This window comes from Anthonomus grandis, chromosome 16 (genome assembly GCF_022605725.1).
Source record: "Anthonomus grandis grandis chromosome 16, icAntGran1.3, whole genome shotgun sequence".
NCBI lineage: Eukaryota > Metazoa > Arthropoda > Insecta > Coleoptera > Curculionidae > Anthonomus > Anthonomus grandis.
The window spans coordinates 21,647,459-21,667,046 of NC_065561.1; the positions used below are offsets into that span (position 1 = coordinate 21,647,459).

Genomic DNA, 19,588 nt, shown 5'->3' on the forward strand with positions numbered 1-19,588 from the left:
ACAAAGCAAATATCGAGAGCATTCCGGTTTTCAGTTCACCAAAATCGTTATTTAATGTTATAAGTACACAGTGCTTGAGTGGAAGTAGGTATGCGGCGGTTTTACTTAGCTTACAGCGGCGTACTGTGATGTTCTGATCATAGTAAAAGAAAAGTCATCATTTTAAGGATACATGAGAAATTGTGCAGCAGAGACCTGAGTGTGCCTGAGTTGAGAATTATTGAGTTAGTAGTAGATAGTTTTTAGCTAGATCTAATTGTAGAATGGAGGTATGAAAGCCTGATTAGATTAGGAATAGTTTAACATAATTTATAGACAAGTTCAGCAAGGCTTCAACTCAGAAATTTTGTGATGCTCCAGATTTCTGAGCATCAGAGATAGTTTATAAGAAAATATAGAGTGAACATTTGGTTTTAATAAGTGAAACCAGTAAAGTATCGAAAATTCGACATTTAAGGAAGAATTAATAAAAAAAACTGCTTGCTCATAAACTGTATATATTCCCATTTTTAATAAAAGTTTAAGATCTTGGCAGGCTCTTAGTTACATTGTTATACTTGTATTTGTAGAAGCTGGACTTCGAGATCAACAGAATCAAAAGATCAACAGCTTCAAACCATTGGTTAAGATGTTTTTTCTCTTTAATATGTGTTAACTGGGAGATGATACGCCTATGGTGTATAACACGTTGGTCATCTCTGACCCAAACTGTTTAGCACCGAGTGCTAATTGGAAAAATAAACAGTTTCAAATATTTTTTTCTTTGATGGCTGCTGTACCAACTGAACAATAAAAAAAGAGCATTAGGATGAATAGTGGAAAATATTCAAAAATTGCGCGTATTTAACCATCAGTTTCAGGTAGTACTTACTATAACCATCAGGTTAGAGTTGCGTGGGGTCTTATCGTTGATAACCCTAAGAAAACAAAAAAAAAATGGATTTTATTGCCTGATTACCGGATTGTTTTATTAAAAGGACAGGAAACCGTCGAAAATTCAAATAGCCGACGGTTGTAAAATATTTAAATAGGTACCTTTCGGAATTGCGCAATTTTGTGTAAAAGGGTATTTTATGAGGGTTCCTTTTGATCTGACCGTCTGATACTAGTTTGTTGCACGTGATTCAGACTTGTGTTAGACTTAAATCTATGATTAATGCGAGTTGTAGCTTGCTTCCAAGCATCCAGAAAAATTCGACTTTAATCCTATGGAAGTTTCAGCCAATTAGATTCTGTTGTGTCTTTTTCTTTTCAAGTTTATTTCCTATGTTGCTTCCTTCTCACTTTTTGTGTTCCTTGGACAATCAAGAGTGTTTAGGTAAAAGCGATTAACCAATTAAATCATGATTTGATTCCCACCTATCTATATTACTAATACATAGAATATATTATTTTGGAAACATCTATATTTGTTCTTTATGCCAGTTATATAGTTTTAATTCGTCACAAAGAGATATGGCTAAATTGTAGCAAAGTTAAGCATTTTTGAGCCTTTTAAAAAAATTCCGAATAGTTCCGAAAATATAATTTTGAGCTGTTGCTTCTGAGCTTATTTCTTATGCGAATTTAAAATAATTTTCACTTTTTTATTGTCACTTTTTCGTGCTACATGATGGTGATTTTAGATTTTTAATACGACGTTTCGTCTTTTGCCAACCATCATCGACTCTATTTTTTCTAACAGGTCCTATATCGCTTTTTTTCTAAAGCTAATTTTTTTTTTTTTTAATTAAATTTGCCGCAGTTGGCTGTGATAAACTGACAAGACAAATATATAAATTGACTGCTTAAAGTACATTTGCATACTGTCGTATTTTTAACAGAAAAAATTAACGCGTTTGGAAGAACCAAAATAATGCTCTACAATTTCAGAAAATTATTATTATTATTTCAAAAAATTGATTAATTAACTTTAATGGTTCAGAATAAGTTGATTTTTAAATTTTTGAAATAAATTTTAATATTTTCCTGATTTTTTGAGCATTCCTACATTATTCCAGGCATTTGGAATAAAACCTGAACTTTAGGGTCATTTACCACGACTTTCAAGTATTTCAAATAATTTTTCTTTTAATTCAGAAAAAAATTCATTCCCGAAATTTTGAAAGTTTTTGAATAATTTTAGGATAAGTTTTTGTTTTCCAGAAATTTTGACATGTAAACACATTATTTACATCATATATTGCATTTATATTTGGAATAAAATATTACCTTAGGGTTATTTTCCACCTATTCCAAGTATTTTAAATAATTTATCTTTTAATTTACACGTTCTAAAATAATTTTTGTTTTCAATTTTTAATTTGAGAATTTTTGGAACTTTTTAGTTTTTTCCAGATTTTTTGAGTATTTTAATGATATTCCATGCATTTAGGTAAATGTTTTTTTATTCCAGGACTTTGGGTCAATTATCACGTCTCCAGGTATTTCAATTAATTTTTCTTGTAATTTTAATGTTCTAGGATAAATTTTTCGTTTCCAAGTTTTACTTTTAGAATGTTTGAAAATTTTCGGATTTTTTTGGTATTTTTATAATATTCGAGACATTAGGAGTAAACTCTAGTTTTATTCCAGGACTTTACAATAATTTTTAACGTCTTCCAGGCATTTTCCAAGACTTTGGGTCAATTATTACGTCTTCCAATTATTTCAAATCATTTTTCTATTAATTTTAATGTTCTAGGACAACTTTTTCTTTTCAATTTTTAACTAACAGATTTTTCGAAAATTCACAGATTTTTTTTGGTATTTTTCTAATATTCGAGGCATTTGGAATAAAATTATGCATAATTTAAATGGATACGAAGAGCATTTGGTTTCATAAATTATTTTTTGTTTAGAAATTTGCTTATAATTCAGTTAATTATGAATGAAATTAAACAATTTCAACGTATAGTAAAAAAAAGAGAAATCCACTCTCCAAAACTTAGTAATTCTCTTTTTAAGTTATAAAATTATATAAATTGACTGATTTTTTTTTTTTTTTGATTTTTAGGATAAGATTGATATTTGCAAACAGTTTTTTTAGGTTTTAAAGTGTAAAAAAAATATTTTTTTATTTTTATAGTTATGGTTAAATTGCGACAAAGTTAAGAATTTTTGAGGTTTTTAAAAAAATTCCGAATACTTCCAAATATATTCGATAATATAATTTTTCTTTTGAGCTTATTTCTTATGCGATTTTAAAATAATTTTCACTTTTCCATTGTCACTTTTTCGTGCTACGTGATGGTGTTTTTAGATTTTTAATACGACGTTTCGTCTTTTGCCAACCATCATCGACTCTGTTTTTTCTTTCAACAGGTGCTATATCGCTTTTTTTTTAATCTAATTTTTTTTTTTTAAATTAAATTTGCCGCAGTTGGCTGTGATAAACTGACAAGACAAATATATAAATTGACTGATTAAAGTACATTTGCAAACTGTCGTATTTTTAACAGAAAAAATTAACGCGTTTGGAAGGACCAAAATAATGCTCTACAATTTCAGAAAATTATTATTATTATTTCAAAAAATTGATTAATTAACTTTAATGGTTCAGAATAAGTTGATTTTTAAATTTTTGAAGTAAATTTTAATATGTTCCAGTTTTTCGGGCATTCCTACATTATTCCAGGCATTTGGAATAAAACCTGAACTCATGGATCATCCTGGATCATTTTCCACGACTTTGAAGTATTTCAAATAATTTTTCTTACAGGGTCCTGCAACAGTGCGTCGGTCTTCCATAAAGCCTAAAAAAATGTTTTAAATCTAAAGCGAGAAATGTAGCTTTGAAATTCGTAAAATATGATTGCTAACTGCGAACACCCTGTATATGACAGAAGGAAACAATTTAAGTCAAAGTAATTCTCCCCAATTAAGTCCAATATTGACATTGAATTAACATTTCTAGTATCAAGATGAAATTAAATGATTTTTAGATTTTTTTTATAAAAAAAATTATTGCAGTCAAACTGCGCATGACAGAGCAGCCATATTTAGCGCGTATACTAGGTAGCCTAAGGCGGTCTTAAAAATAAAATAAAAAATGCTGCCTATATCGCCCTACTTTTTTGATGCACCCTGTATGCTTTAAAATATTTTCCAGATATGCGCTTAATCAGGTCCCAACATTTTTTTAAGAGTTTAGAAAATTTTAACCTTATTTTTTTAGGCTTTATGGAAGACCGACGCACTGTTGCAGGACCCTGTATAATTTTAATTCAGAAAAAAATTAATTCCCGAAATTTTGAAAGTTTTTGAATAATTTTAGGATAAGTTTTTGTTTTCCAAAAATTTTGACATTTAAACAAATTATTTACATCACATATTATATTTATGTTTGAAATAAAATATTACCTTAGGGACATTTTCCACCTATTCCAAGTATTTTAAATAAATTATCTTTTAATTTAAACGTTCTAAAATAATGTTTGTTTCCAATTTTTAATTTCAGAAATTTTGAAACTTTTAACATTTTCCAGATTTTTTGAGTATTTTTATGATATTCCATGCATTTATGTAAATGTTTTTTTTATTCCAGGACTTTACAATCATTTTCCACGTCTTCCAGGACTTTATTACGTCTTGTGACAATTATTACGTCTTTCAGGTATTTCAAATAATTTTTCTTTTAATTGTTTAATGTTCTAAGATAAGTTTTTCTTCTCAATTTTCAACTTCAGAATTTTTAAAAATTCCCGGATTTTTTTGGTATTTTTATAATATTCCAGGCATTTAAAGTAAAATCAAGTCTTATTCCAGGACTTAAGAGTCATTTTCCACGTCTTCCAGGTATTTTCCAGGACTGTGGGTTAATTATTACGTCTTCCAGGTATTTCAAATAATTTTTCTTTTAATTTTAATGTTCTAGGTATTAAGTTTTTCTTTTCAATTTTTAACTTCGAAATTTTTGAAAATTTTCGGATTTTTTTGGTATTTTTATGATATTTGAGGCATTTGGAATAAAATCTTATTTTATTCCAGGACTTTAGAATCATTTTCCACGTCTTCCAGGTATTTTCCAGGACTTTGGGTCAATTATTACGTCTTCCAATTGTTTCAAATAATTTGTCTTTTAATTTTAATGTTCTAGGACAAGTTTTTCTTTTCAATTTGTAACTTAACAGAATTTTTGAAAATTTTCGGATTTTTTTGATATTTTTATAATATTCGAGGCATTTGGAGTAAACTCTAGTTTTATTATGTATTATCCACATCTTCCAGGTATTTTCCAGGACTTTGCGACAATTATTACGTCTTGCAATTGAAGACACAAGTGGATAAAGGTGTCACGTATCAAAATTGTTATTCCGAGATAAATGAGTTTAAAGTTTTTTAATTGGAATTTTTTTATGCTTTTTATATTTTTAAGTTTAACAAATGGGATATCTTACATATTATTTCACTTTTTAATAAAATGATTAATATTTTAAAAAATATATATACTTTTGGAAAAATATACTTTGAATGAACATAACACCTTTATCCATTATAAATTTAATTAAAAGAATTAAGGCAATATATGGAAAAAAACGCTATTTGCACAAAATCATTTATTTATTAAACTTATGCACAAAATAAACAGCTTTACTTAACCTAATAAAGTATTACTTAGTTTTTCTCTATTTCTTGACATTTTCTTGACTATCTTCCAAAATGTTTTTCGTAAAACCACTTATATTTGAAGACACAAGTGGATAAAGGTGTCATGTTACCTTAGCACGTTTATCCAATATAAGACTCCTAATAGTGTGGTACATGACACCTTTAACCTCTGGGAATCTCGTTAATTTTTAATATTAGAAGAAAAAAACTCGTAAATATAAAAAATATGGCATCTTTTAAGAATATTTATCAAGAAAAACGATGTTTTTAAAAAATGTGACATGACACTTTTATCCACTTGTGTCTTTAATTATTTCAAATTATTTTTCTTTTAATTTTAATGTTCTAGGATAAGTTTTTCTTTTCAATTTTTAACTTTAGAATTTTTGAAAGTTTTCGGATTTTTTTGGTATTTTTATATTTGAGGCATTTAAAGTAAAATCTAGTTTTATTCCAGGACTTTACAATCATTTTCCATGTCTTTTAGGTATTTTCCAAGACTTTGAGTCAATAATTACGTCTTCCAAGTATTTTAAATAATTTTTCTTTTAATTTTAATGTTCTAGGATAAGTTTTTCGTTTTCAATTTTTAACTTCAGAATTTTTCAAAATTTTCGGAATATTTTGGTATTTTTGTTTTATTATTAATTATTTGTTATTTATTTGCCTCGAATATCATTTAGAATAAAATCTTGGGCCAATGGGCCAATTATTACGTCTTCCAGGTATTTCGATTAATTTTTCTTTTAATGTTCTTGAATAAATTTTCTTCTCAATTTTTCACTTCAGAATTTTTGAATATTCCCGGATTTTTTGGTATTTTTATAATATTCGAGGCATTTGGAATAAAATCCAGTTTTATTCCAGGACTTTACAATCATTTTCTACATCTTCCAGGTATTTTCCAGGACTTTGTGACAATTATTACGTCTTCCAAGTATTTCAAATAATTTTTCTTTCAATTTTAATGTTCTAGGATAAGTTTTTCTTTTCAATTTTTAACTTCAGAATTTTTGAAATTTCTCAAATTTTTTTTGGTATTTTTATAATATTCGAGGCATTTGGAATAAAATCCAGTTTTATTCCAGGACTTTAGAGTCATTTTCTACATCTTCCAGGTATTTTCCAGGACTTTGGGTCAATAATTATGTTTTCCAAGTATTTTAAATAATTTTTCTTTTAATTTTAATGTTCTAGGATAAGTTTTTCTTTTCAATTTTTAACTTCAGAATTTTTGAAAATTTTCGGATTTTTTTTATATTTTTATAATATTCGAAGTATTTGGAGTAAACTCTAGTTTTATTCCAGGACTTTAAAATCATTTTCCACATCTTCCAGGTATTTTCCAGGACTTTGCGACAATGATTACGTCTTGCAATTGAAGACACAAGTGGATAAAGGTGTCATGTATCAAAATTGTTATTCCGAGATAAATGAGTTTAAAGTTTTTTAATTGGAATTTTTTTATGCTTTTTATATTTTTAAATTTAACAAATGGGATATCTTACATATTATTTCACTTTTTAATAAAATGATTAATATTTTAAAAAATATATATATACTTTTGGAAAAAAACGCTATTTGCACAAAATCATTTATTTATTAAACTTATGCACACAAAATAAACAGATTTACTTAACCTAATAAAGTATTACTTAGTTTTTCTCTATTTCTTGACGTTTTCTTGACTATCTTCCAAAATGTTTTTCGTAAAACCACTTATATTTGAAGACACAAGTGAATAAAGGTGTCATGTTACCTTAGCACGTTTATCCAATATAAGACTCCTAATAGTGTGGTACATGACACCTTTAACCTCTGGGAATCTCGTTAATTTTTAATATTAGATGAAAAAAACTCGTAAATATAAAAAATATGGCATCTTTTAAGAATATTTATCAAGAAAAACGATGTTTTTAAAAAATGTGACATGACACTTTTATCCACTTGTGTCTTTAATTATTTCAAATTATTTTTCTTTTAATTTTAATGTTCTAGGATAAGTTTTTCTTTTCAATTTTTAACTTTAGAATTTTTGAAAATTTTTTGGATTTTTTTTGGTATTTTTATAATATTCCAGGCATTCGGAATAAAATCTAGTCTTATTCCAGGACTTTACAATCATTTTCTACGTCTTCCAGGTATTTTCCAGGAATTTGGGTCAATTATTACGTCTACCAAGTATTTTAAATAATTTTTTTTTCAATTTTAATGTTCTAGGATAAGTTTTTCTTTTCAATTTTTAACTTCAGAATTTTTGAAATTTCTCAAATTTTTTTTTGGTATTTTTACAATATTCGAGGCATTTGGAATAATATCTTGTTTTATTCCAGGACTTTAGAGTCATTTTCCACGTCTAACAGGTATTTTCTAGGACTTTGTGACAATTATTACGTCTTCCAAGTATTTCAAATAATTTTTCTTTTAATTTTAATGTTCTAGGATAAGTTTTTCTTCTTAATTTTCAACTTCAGAATTTTTGAAAATTCCCGGATTTTTTTGGTATTTTTTATGATATTCGAGGCATTTAAAGTAAAATCTAGTTTTATTCCAGGACTTTAGAGTTATTTTCTACACTTTCCAGGTATTTTCCAGAACTTTGTGACAATTATTACGTCTTCCAAGTATTTCAAATAGTTTTTCTTTTAATTTTAATGTTCTAGGATAAGTTTTTCTTTTCAATTTTCAACTTCAGAATTTTTGAAAATTCCCGGATTTTTTTGGTATTTTTTATGATATTCGAGTCATTTGGAATAAAATCTTGTTTTATTCCAGGACTTTAGAGTCATTTTCTACATCTTCCAGGTATTTTCCAGGACTTTGGGTCAATAATTATGTTTTCCAAGTATTTTAAATAATTTTTCTTTTAATTTTAGTGTTCTAGGATAAGTTTTTCTTCTCAATTTTCAACTTCAGAATTTTTGAAAATTCCCGGATTTTTTTGGTATTTTTATAATATTCCAGGCATTCGGAATAAAATCTAGTCTTATTCCAGGACTTTGGAATCACTTTCCACGTCTTTTAGGTATTTTTCAGGACCTTGGGTCATTTATTACGTCTTCCAATTATTTCAAAACATTTTTCTATTAGTTTTAATGTTCTAGGACAAGTTTTTCGTTTTCAATTTATAACTTCAGAATTTTTGAAAATTCCCAGATTTTTTTGGTATTTTTTATAATATTCGAGACATTTATAATAAAATCCAGTCTTATTCCAGGACTTTAGAATCATTTTCCACGTCGTCCAGGTATTTAGCAGGGCTTTGGGTGAATTATCACGTCTTCCAGGTATTTCAACAAATTTTTCTTTCAATTTTAATGTTCTAGGATAAGTTTTTCTTCTCAATTTTCAACTTCAGAATTTTTGAAAATTCCCGGATTTTTTTGGTATTTTTTATGATATTCGAGGCATTTAAAGTAAAATCTAGTTTTATTCCAGGACTTTAGAGTCATTTTCTACACCTTCCAGGTATTTTCCAGGACTTTGGGTCAATAATTATGTTTTCCAAGTATTTTAAATAATTTTTCTTTTAATTTTAATGTTCTAGGATAAGTTTTTCTTTTCAATTTTTAACTTCAGAATTTTTGAAATTTCTCAAATTTTTTTTGGTATTTTTACAATATTCGAGGCATTTGGAATAAAATCCAGTTTTATTCCAGGACTTAAGAGTCATTTTCCACGTCTTCCAAGTATTTTTCAGGACTGTGGGTCAATTATTACGTCTTCCAGGTATTTCAAATAATTTTTCTTTCAAATTTAATGTTCTAGGACAAGTTTTTGGTTTTCAATTTATAAGTTCAGAATTTTTGAAAATTCCCAAATTTTTTTGGTATTTTTATAATATTCGAGGCATCTGCAATAAAATCCAGTTTTATTCCAGGACTTTACAATCATTTTCTACGTCTTCCAGGTATTTTCCAGGACTTTGTGACAATTATTACGTCTTCCAAGTATTTAAAATAATTTTTCTTTTAATTTTAATGTTCTAGGATAAGTTTTTCTTCTCAATTTTTAACTTCAGAATTTTTAAATTTCCCAAATTTTTTTTGGAATTTTTATAATATTCGAGGCATTTGGAATAAAATTATGCATAATTTAAATTGATACGAAGGACCTTTACTTTCATAAGTTATTTTTTATTTAGAAAGAAATGCCGCAGCAGTTCCCCATCTGTAGTTTTGTTCAACGCTATTATATAATTTCACAATATAAAATTTACCAGATGTAAAAAATCCAAAATAGGGCAATTTTAAAATGCAACCGTTATACACCAATTAACTTAATGTTGTCCGTCCATCAGCGAGTAGTGTTTAACGTTAATGTGTTTATATTTAAGTTAAAAAAGGACCAAGATACATCTGTGACAAATTAATAATATTTCGTGAAATTGTACAGATTTTATACTACCTTATAAATGTAGTAATAACTACTCAAATGCTTAATTTCGTGCTATACAAAGGTCTGTTAGAACCTGTGATCCACCAATTTTAACGCTTACTGAGAGCTTATATTTTAAATTAGTTACTAGGTCTTATGTTTCGGTTTTACATTATGATACGACTTTAATTACTAAATTATGATTTTTGTTTTTTAAATTAGTTTTTATTACTTATATTGTAATTATTATTTACACCCACTGTGATTTATATGTAGCATATTTGCTAAATAATATTTTGATGATATCCTGGTGACAAAGTCTGGGTTAGATCTTTAAAATATAAATATTCCAATTAAAAATTCCATTTAAACGTATTGAGGTTGAATCGTTGAATATTGTATACATAAGATTTGAATTTGGACCGCTCTGTATCTCTATGTAGCCTCTATAGGGTCGTGGAGTCTGTACATTAAGATTACGTATAACTTGTACGAAATTGTAATGAATAAAAACTTATGAATGCATTAAATAAATAAATAAAAAGAAACTCCTTTTCTGTTCTCCTTAAACCATCTTTTGAGATATTGATCGTAACTGTTAGCTCGGTTTTTATTGATAGGCATTAATTATTAATTATTTTGTTGCAACAATAAAACAGGACCCAATCCGCATATATTTGGAAAAAATATGAGTTGTAGTACCTTTTTTCTGTAATATATTCCAGCTAGGTATTTGTCTCGAACGAAAAAGGTTGGTTTCTCCTACCTTATCCTACTACTTCCCGTTTTTAATTGGTCTGCAAAAAGAAAAGATTTTACCCTTTTTTGATTCAAATTAACTGGTTCTTGGTTAAAGGTTAGCCGATTAGTTGAACATGTGACATATCGAACGGCTCATACAATGATTTCTTTACAATGAGAGTAAAACGAAGGTATTGAGGTGCTGTTGAGTTATCAAGTTTTTTATGATTTTCTACAATAAGGTGTTAAATCGCTAAATAATAAGACGTTCAGGCTACCTAAAAAAACCCGAAAAGTTTTACTGATATAACTGACTAAAAACAAAGTTCGCGGCACCCGAACTTTATTACACCTACATCAGTAAAATGTCGAGAAAAAAAGGAAAAAGTTCGACGGGCAGAAGCACTTTTGTATTTATGTCTTTATTACCCCCCTTTGAATGACCCTGGTACAGTCTTACCGGCGTCGTTTGATGTTGGTTTAGGCTCTTACGTATATTTTATCATCATTGCTCTGTCTCTTTTTAACACGCTGGGAGATTCGTTAGATTTTCTTTTATAAGAACCCGCATGTTATGATGCCCGTTTTTATAGATGTTCGGGGGGCCGTAACAGTTTATTGCATGGAAGACGTATCAATTAAAAAAAAACTCTTTTCTTCTACATCTTTATTAGGTTTCTTTTAAGGTGAATATGACGGTCTTAAAATTAAAAACTAGGAGCACGTAATGGTATGTCATAAAAAATATAGAGCCCCATAGTTCAGCACATAAATAACAACAAAGAAAGACAGTTAAGGTAAAAAATTGTAGTGCTTCAACTTCAGTTGGATCAATACCATAGGCATCATGGTACCGAAAGTAGAGCCTCCGCAAAGAGTCCACGTCACCAGGAAGTCCCTCTGATGCTGGTGTTGGTGTGTCCTTCAAAACACACACACTGGAGCAAGGAATAGCCTAAGAGGTTTTAAGATGGAAGGGTCTCTCAGTCTGGCCAATAAATAGCGACCATCTGAGTCTCTTGATAGTCGCACTATTGGTGGAGTTAACGGTCCATATTTGCTTGCTTATCGATGACAAAATCAACCTCTAGAGGCAGCAGTGGCCTCCCTATCAGAACTAATTTTCAAAGATTGAACCTCTCTGGATATTGTGGCAGATGTTGATGGAACTGGACGATGTGGCAGGTTATGGCTGTCTGGAGAGCGAGGCTTAGACTTAGACGGCTTAGTTTTTGGCGTGGTGGTAGTATTTGAATGGTAAATTGGGTTTAATGGTAATAAATAAAAGACAAAATATTATTTACAAATCCATATAATATTTTAAAGACAAATTTATAAATGAAGATAAATTTTCAGTTATAGTAGAAATTTTATGCTATATAAGTAATTAAATATCTTATCATACATGCGGGTGTTTTTATATGTATAAATTGCCGATTGTGAAGGAATATCAAGAGTATCCAGATCCGGTTAGTGGCAGGTCCAATGCTTAATGGATGGTGTATTTGATACGGAGCACTGATTGTCTTTTTTGTTCTGTATAAGGATCTTGTTCAAAAAGTATATATAGGACGCTTACTAGTAAGTCTTTAATCAAAATACTGAAAGTGGTTTGAAGGTTTTAATGTTGACAGGTGATTGTCAAGGTTACAGACGACTCACTCGATTTTTAGGAAAAAATTTTTATAAAAATTCCAGGGTTATTGGTTGGACAAAAATGGCCAAAATGCTCAGTCAAAGGGGCAAAAATCCCATTTTAAGAAAAACATCTAAACAACAATTTTTCCTGGTTTTCTGAAAAAACTGTTGGGAAAATGGTAGGTCTTTTATTAGAATTAGAATTCTAGTCAAAAATAGAACAAATTATATAAAATAACATTTTGCCGTACATTGAAGAATAAAAGAGTTATGGAAGATTTTTCAAAAATTAGCTAAATTGAGTGAAAAATTAAATTTTTATTTTTTTTTAAATTGTATTTTTTTTTGAAAATTAATAAATTGTCTAAATTGCTTTAAAAAAGTCTTATAAAAAATTTTTCAAAAAAGTACCAAAAAAAAGTTATACCCGATTTTCCCAAAAAAGTCTTCCTCAAAAAATCCAAAGGGAAATCCATAGGAAAATGTTCATAATTTTAGTTTTTATTTTTTTTCTGAAAAACTAGTAATTAGAGAAAAAAATTGTTTGAACAAAAGTTGTTTGGAATGTCAATGCGCATTAGATACAATAGAAAAATATTTTTTAAATTTAATAGTTTTCCAGAAAATTGGGAAAAACCTCTTAAAAGTTTTTTCTCATTTTCTCAAAAACTATTAGAATTATTAAAAATTTTCTTTTAGCATTGGAATTCCTATCAAAAATAAAACAAATCATAAAGAATAATATTTAGCTCTAAACTGAAAAATAAAAGATTTATGAAAGATTTTTCAAAAATTAGCTAAATTAAGTGAAAAATTAAAAAAAAAATTTTTTTTGAAAAAATTGAATTTTTTTTGAAAAAATTGAATTTTTTTTTTGGAAATTAATAAATCGTCTAAATTGCTTTAAAAAAGTCTTATAAAAGATTTTCGAAAAATGTACCAAAAAAAAGTTATACCCGATTTTCCCAAAAAAGTCTTCCTCAAAAAATCCAAAGGGGTACCCATAGAAAAATGTTCATTATTTTGGTTTTTATTTTTTTTCTGAAAAACTAGTAATTAGACAAACAAATTGTTAATACAAAAGTTGTTTGGAATGTCAATGCGCATTAGGTACAATAGAAAAATAATTTTTAAGTCCAATAGTTTTCTAGAAAATTAGGAAAAACCTCTTACAAGTTTTTCCTTATTTTCTCAAAAACTATTAGATATATAGAAAATTTTCTTTTAGCATTGGAATTCTAGTCAAAAATAAAACAAATTATAAAGAATAACATTTAGTCGTAAATCGAAAAATAAAAGAGTTATTAAAGATTTTTCAAAAATTAGCTAAATTGAGTGAAAAATGAAAAAAAAAATTTTTTGAAAAAATTGAATTTTTTTTCTGGAAATTAATAAACTGTCCAAATTGCTGCAAAAAAGTTTTATAAAAGATTTTTCAAAAAAGTACCAAAAAAAAGTTATACCCGATTTTCCCAAAAAAGTCTTCCTCAAAAAATCCAAAGGGGTACCATAGGAAAATGTTCATAATTTTGGTTTTTATTTTTTTTCTGAAAAACTAGTAATTAGAGAAAAAAATTGTTTAAACAAAAGTTGTTTGGAATGTCAATGCGCATTAGATACAATAGAAAAATAATTTTAAAATTTAATAGTTTTCTAGAAAATTAGGAAAAACCTCTTACAAGTTTTTCCTTATTTTCTCAAAAACTATTAGATATATAGAAAATTTTCTTTTAGCATTGGAATTCTAGTCAAAAATAAAACAAATTATAAAGAATAATATTTAGTCGTAAATCGAAAAATAAAAGAGTTATTAAAGATTTTTCAAAAATTAGCTAAATTGAGTGAAAAATGAAAAAAAAAATTTTTTGAAAAAATTGAATTTTTTTTCTGGAAATTAATAAACTGTCCAAATTGCTGCAAAAAAGTTTTATAAAAGATTTTTCAAAAAAGTACCAAAAAAAAGTTATACCCGATTTTCCCAAAAAAGTCTTCCTCAAAAAATCCAAAGGGGGTACCATAGGAAAATGTTCATAATTTTGGTTTTTATTTTTTTTCTGAAAAACTAGTAATTAGAGAAAAAAATTGTTTAAACAAAAGTTGTTTGGAATGTCAATGCGCATTAGATACAATAGAAAAATAATTTTTAAATTTAATAGTTTTCCAGAAAATTGGGAAAAACCTCTTACAACTTTTTCCTCATTTTCTCAAAAACTATTAGAATTATTCAAAATTTTCTTTTAGCATTGGAATTCCTATCAAAAATAAAACAAATTATAAAGAATAATATTTAGCTCTAAACTGAAAAATAAAAGATTTATGAAAGATTTTTCAAAAATTAGCTAAATTCAGTGAAAAATGAAAAAATTTTTTTTTTGAAAAAATTGAATTTTTTTCCTGAAATTAATAAATTGTCCAAATTGCTTTAAAAAAGTCTTATAAAAAATTTTTGAAAAATGTACCAAAAAAAAGTTATAAACGATTTTCCCAAAAAAGTCTTCCTTAAAAATCCAAAGGGGTACCCATGAGAAAATGTTCATAATTTTCGTTTTTATTTTTTTTCTGGAAAACTATTGGTTAGAGGAAAAAATTGTTTGAACAAAAGATGTTTGGAATATTAATGCGCATTAGGCGCAATAGACAAATAATTTTTAGGTCCAATAGTTTTCTAGAAAACTGGGAAAAACTTCTTAAAAGTTTTTCCTTATTTTCTCAAAAACTATTAGACATATAGACAAATTTCCTTTACCATTGGAATTCTAGTCAAAAATAAAACAAATTATAAAGAATAATATTTAGCTCTAAACTGAAAAATAAAAGATTTATGAAAGATTTTTCAAAAATTAGCTAAATTGAGTGAAAAATGAAAAAAAAAATTTTTTGAAAAAATTGAATTTTTTTTCTGGAAATTATTAATTTGTCAAAATTGCTGCAAAAAAGTCTTATAAAAGATTTTTCAAAAATGTACCAAAAAAAATTTATACCCGATTTTCCCAAAAAAGTCTTCCTTAAAAATCCAAAGGGGTACCCATGAGAAAATGTTCATAATTTTCGTTTTTATTTTTTTTCTGGAAAACTATTGGTTAGAGGAAAAAATTGTTTGAACAAAAGATGTTTGGAATATCAATGCGCATTAGGCGCAATAGACAACTAATTTTTAAGTCTAATAGTTTTCTAGAAAACTGGGAAAAACTTCTTACAAGTTTATCCTTATTTTCTCAAAAACTATTAGACATATAGAAAAAATTCCTTTAGCATTGGAATTCTAGTCAAAAATAAAACAAATTATGAAGAATAACATTTAGTCGTAAGTCGAAAAATAAAAGAGTCATTAAAGATTTTTCAAAAATTAGCTAAATTGAGTGAAAAATGAAAAAAAAAATTTTTTGAAAAAATTGATTTTTTTTTTGAAAATTAATAAACTGTCCAAATTGCTGCAAAAAAGTCTTATAAAAGATTTTTCAAAAATGTACCAGAAAAAAGTTATACCCGATTTTCCCAAAAAAGTCCTCCTTAAAAATCCAAAGGAGTACCCATAGAAAAATGTTCATAATTTTGGTTTTTATTTTTTTTCTGAAAAACTAGTAATTAGAGAAAAAAATTGTTTAAACAAAAGTTGTTTGGAATGTCAATGCGCATTAGATACAATAGAAAAATAATTTTTAAATTTAATAGTTTTCCAGAAAATTGGGAAAAACCTCTTATAAGTTTTTCCTCATTTTCTCAAAAACTATTAGAATTATTAAAAATTTTCTTTTACCATTGGAATTCCTATCAAAAATAAAACAAATTATAAAGAATAATATTTAGCTCTAAACTGAAAAATAAAAGATTTATGAAAGATTTTTCAAAAGTTAGCTAAATTAAGTGAAAAATGAAAAAAAAATTTTTTTGAAAAAATTTAATTTTTTTTCCGGAAATTAATAAATTGTCCAAATTGCTTTAAAAAAGTCTTATAAAAGATTTTTCAAAAATGCACCAGAAAAAAGTTATACCCAATTTTCCCAAAAAAGTCTTCCTCAAAAAATCCAAAGGGGTACCCATAGAAAAATGTTTATAATTTTGGTTTTTATTTTTTTTCTGAAAAACTAGTAATTAGACAAAAAAATTGTTGATACAAAAGTTGTTTGGAATGTCAATGCGCATTAGGCGCAACAGACAAATAATTTTTAAGTCCTATAGTTTTCTAGAAAATTGGGAAAAACCTTTTACAAGTTTGTCCTTATTTTCTCAAAAACTGTTGAACATATTAACATTTTTCTTTTAGCATTGCAATTCTAGTTAAAAACAGAACAAATTATAAAGAATAACATTTAGCCGTAAATCAAAAAATAAAAGAGTTATGGAGGATTTTTGAAAAAAATGGAAATGCACAAAAAATTACCCGTCACTACTTAATTGACTTCAATTATAACACTTCCGATGTAAACTAACCCTTCTCTACGACCGGTCTTCATCAAAGGGTTTTGCCACTATGTTGTACTAAAGTAGATACTTGAATTTTTGCCACAACTAAAGAAAGATAAATAAAAATATAAAAATATACAACTAAAGGCACGTATAATTGTGTATTTTTTTACATTCTCATATGTTCCAGATTTATTATAAAATTTAATATAATAAATAGTTTTCCAGATGTTTAACTGTAATTGATTAATGGGCCTTAGGTCAAGTAGAAATCTTAAGGAATCCATTGACATTGTACCCTTAATCTAATGTTAAATTTACACTTTGTCTTAAGAAAAAATGAGTGGATTTTCTATTTTCATTCAACTGCCTGGAAAAATTGCTTAATTTTGTTTTATTTCCAAGCAGTTGTAAGAATTAACATTCTAATTAATGACCAAATTAATTAATATTAAGCAAACACTATTAAAGCCGATTCTTTTCTCTAGGAAAATTAAACCAAAAAAGTGAATATTCACGAATATCATTGACAATATCGACTTCTGCTTCGGGTATATATACACAGGTACATACTATAGATATTCTAAATCCGAGCAAGTAGATTAATATCGAATTATTGTAAAAAAAAATTATGTGCTTCAAACGTCAAAGGTCTCCCTCTCAAACAGCATACAACCTGAAATATCAAATATTCAATCCCAAGGGACTTTGGGCCTAAATACTCTAAAAACTGTACTTATAAAGCAAATATAAAATATACCTCAAACTTATTAATAACTGTATGGTACCTGCTGCAAACACACTCCCATAAGCTCTTAAAAGAAGAAGAAGAAAAAAAATGAGATGCCGGATATTCAACCATTATAACCATAACACACATACATACCTACCAATAATATTCGCATCGTCAGAGGTACCCATCATCGATGGTACCTGGCTCCCATTGACCAATAAGCGGCACGAGGGGCGTGGCCCCTTAGAAAAGAGTTGAAGAATTTGACTGATTTGAAACACTTGGCAGTATTTAACGTTGCGGTGTGAAAAATCGACAAACAAGTCACAATACGGTGGATAATGTCAATTGTTACATAAACAAGGGTCTTGAATTGAATTTACGCGATTTTTTTTTCAGGTGGTGGGTGTTTGTGCGTGTATGTGTGTAGAGAGTTTTTTTTTTTGTGTGTAAGGGATTTTTTTTGATTAGGAGAAACAAGACGTTTATGAGGTAAGTTGGTACCTACGCTAGGAAAAATAAGGTTTAGATTAAATCAATTAGAAATTTCAATAAAACGGGACACAGTAAGAAATAATTCACTCTGTTTTATTTGGTCATAACGAGACGCCCTATATAGCAATCAGCTGCAAAAACTATTCAGACCTTCATCCCTCTATAGACCGTCATACCTCAAAATTTCAAACCATTTAATGGCTTCTAACCAAAGATATCGCAAGCCAAAAAATGAATTTTCGACTTGTATTTAGTTTATTTACACACTGATTCGGACAAGGAATCTTTCATAGTCCCAAGTCTAATTTCTATTTAAGAAGACGCTTTATTAATCGCTAAGTTAATCTAAGATGTAATAATTGCACAACATCTCGTTATTTACCTAGAACTCACCTTGGCTATATATGCTTTTAAACTCTTATAGATTATTAGTTTGGCAATGGACGGACGGACGTTGTTGATGTCGCATAACATTTTATTTTTACTTGGTCGTGTTTGCTCTTTTTATTATATTTTATTAACAAAAGCCTATTCCCGAGTGAAACACGATGGTTAAATAAAGGTTTATTTTTGGTTTAAAGCAGGTGTATATTTTTGGTTGAACTTCGTTTATAGATATCGGATAAAATGTCCGTGTGATATACGTTGAGGAATTTAATATTAAGTTTATGCTTTATTCTTGCTTAACAGGAAGGTCTATTACTGCTATTAAAAATTGTGTATTGTATATTATTTAAAGATGTTTATAAGATGCGTTTAATAGAATAAGATTTTTTGTTTAAATTTGATATAATTATATATGTGTGTATTATTAAATATTTAATACAAAAACAGTGTTATTAGATTGGATGTTTTGAATGAAAAAGGGTGATTTTTCAAAAGAATTTTTTACTGGACAAACGTTTGGGGTGGGTGGGGGGGCAAGGGTTGTGTTGATAAAAAACAAAGTTTTTGTAAGAAATATGTATTCAATATTTAATAAATTAACACTGTTTATTTAAATTTGATATAATGTTATATATAAATATTTACTATAAAAACAGCGCTTTTAGATTAGATAATATGGACTAAAAACAGAGATTTATCAGAAGAATTTCATTAAATATTTAAAGTGTAGTACTCGAGTTTAAAATCTAGATATGTCAATTTTTTAAATGCCAAAATTTTCTCCCTTTTGTAAATAGAATCTTATATGATATACGTATATTCTACAGTTTAATAGATATACCTTGACCATATACTTTGTTGATAAATATACCAATAGTTTTAATTTAAAAGCTGTATTTTTGAACCTAAATAATAAAAAGGAGTCTAGAACCTAAAAAAACTAAAATTTTACTTATTTGCAATAAAAAATGGCACAACTACTGCAATTGTCATATCAATACGCCTTGTCTTAAATATGTTGGAGATTGTGCATTCACATGAGTGAGAATATAAAAAAAGGTAGGAAAAACAAACATATACAACGTAAAAATAAAATCATACAAATAAAATCTTAAGCTAAACAGTCCAATTTTCGAGAAATAAAATAGGGGTTTTTCACGCTTGACTTGAAAATCTTAAGGTTATGTAAAAAAAGTATGGATACAAAAACTATAGATTTTTTAT

General features: G+C 27.3%; 1 protein-coding gene across 2 annotated transcripts in view; it reads left to right on the forward strand.

Annotated features, from left to right (window-relative positions):
• Positions 1–19,588, forward strand: part of LOC126745815 (T-related protein) — a 70,893-nt gene that overhangs the window by 23,046 nt on the left and 28,259 nt on the right. The window contains exon 1 of one of the 2 annotated variants that reach the window (XM_050453828.1): positions 17,779–17,974. The exons of the other annotated variant lie outside the window; for it this stretch is intronic. Coding sequence (XP_050309785.1) covers positions 17,970–17,974 — 5 coding nt within the window. The 5' untranslated portion in view covers positions 17,779–17,969. Of the gene's footprint in view, positions 1–17,778; positions 17,975–19,588 lie in introns of those variants that run through there. 2 annotated transcript variants of the gene reach the window in all.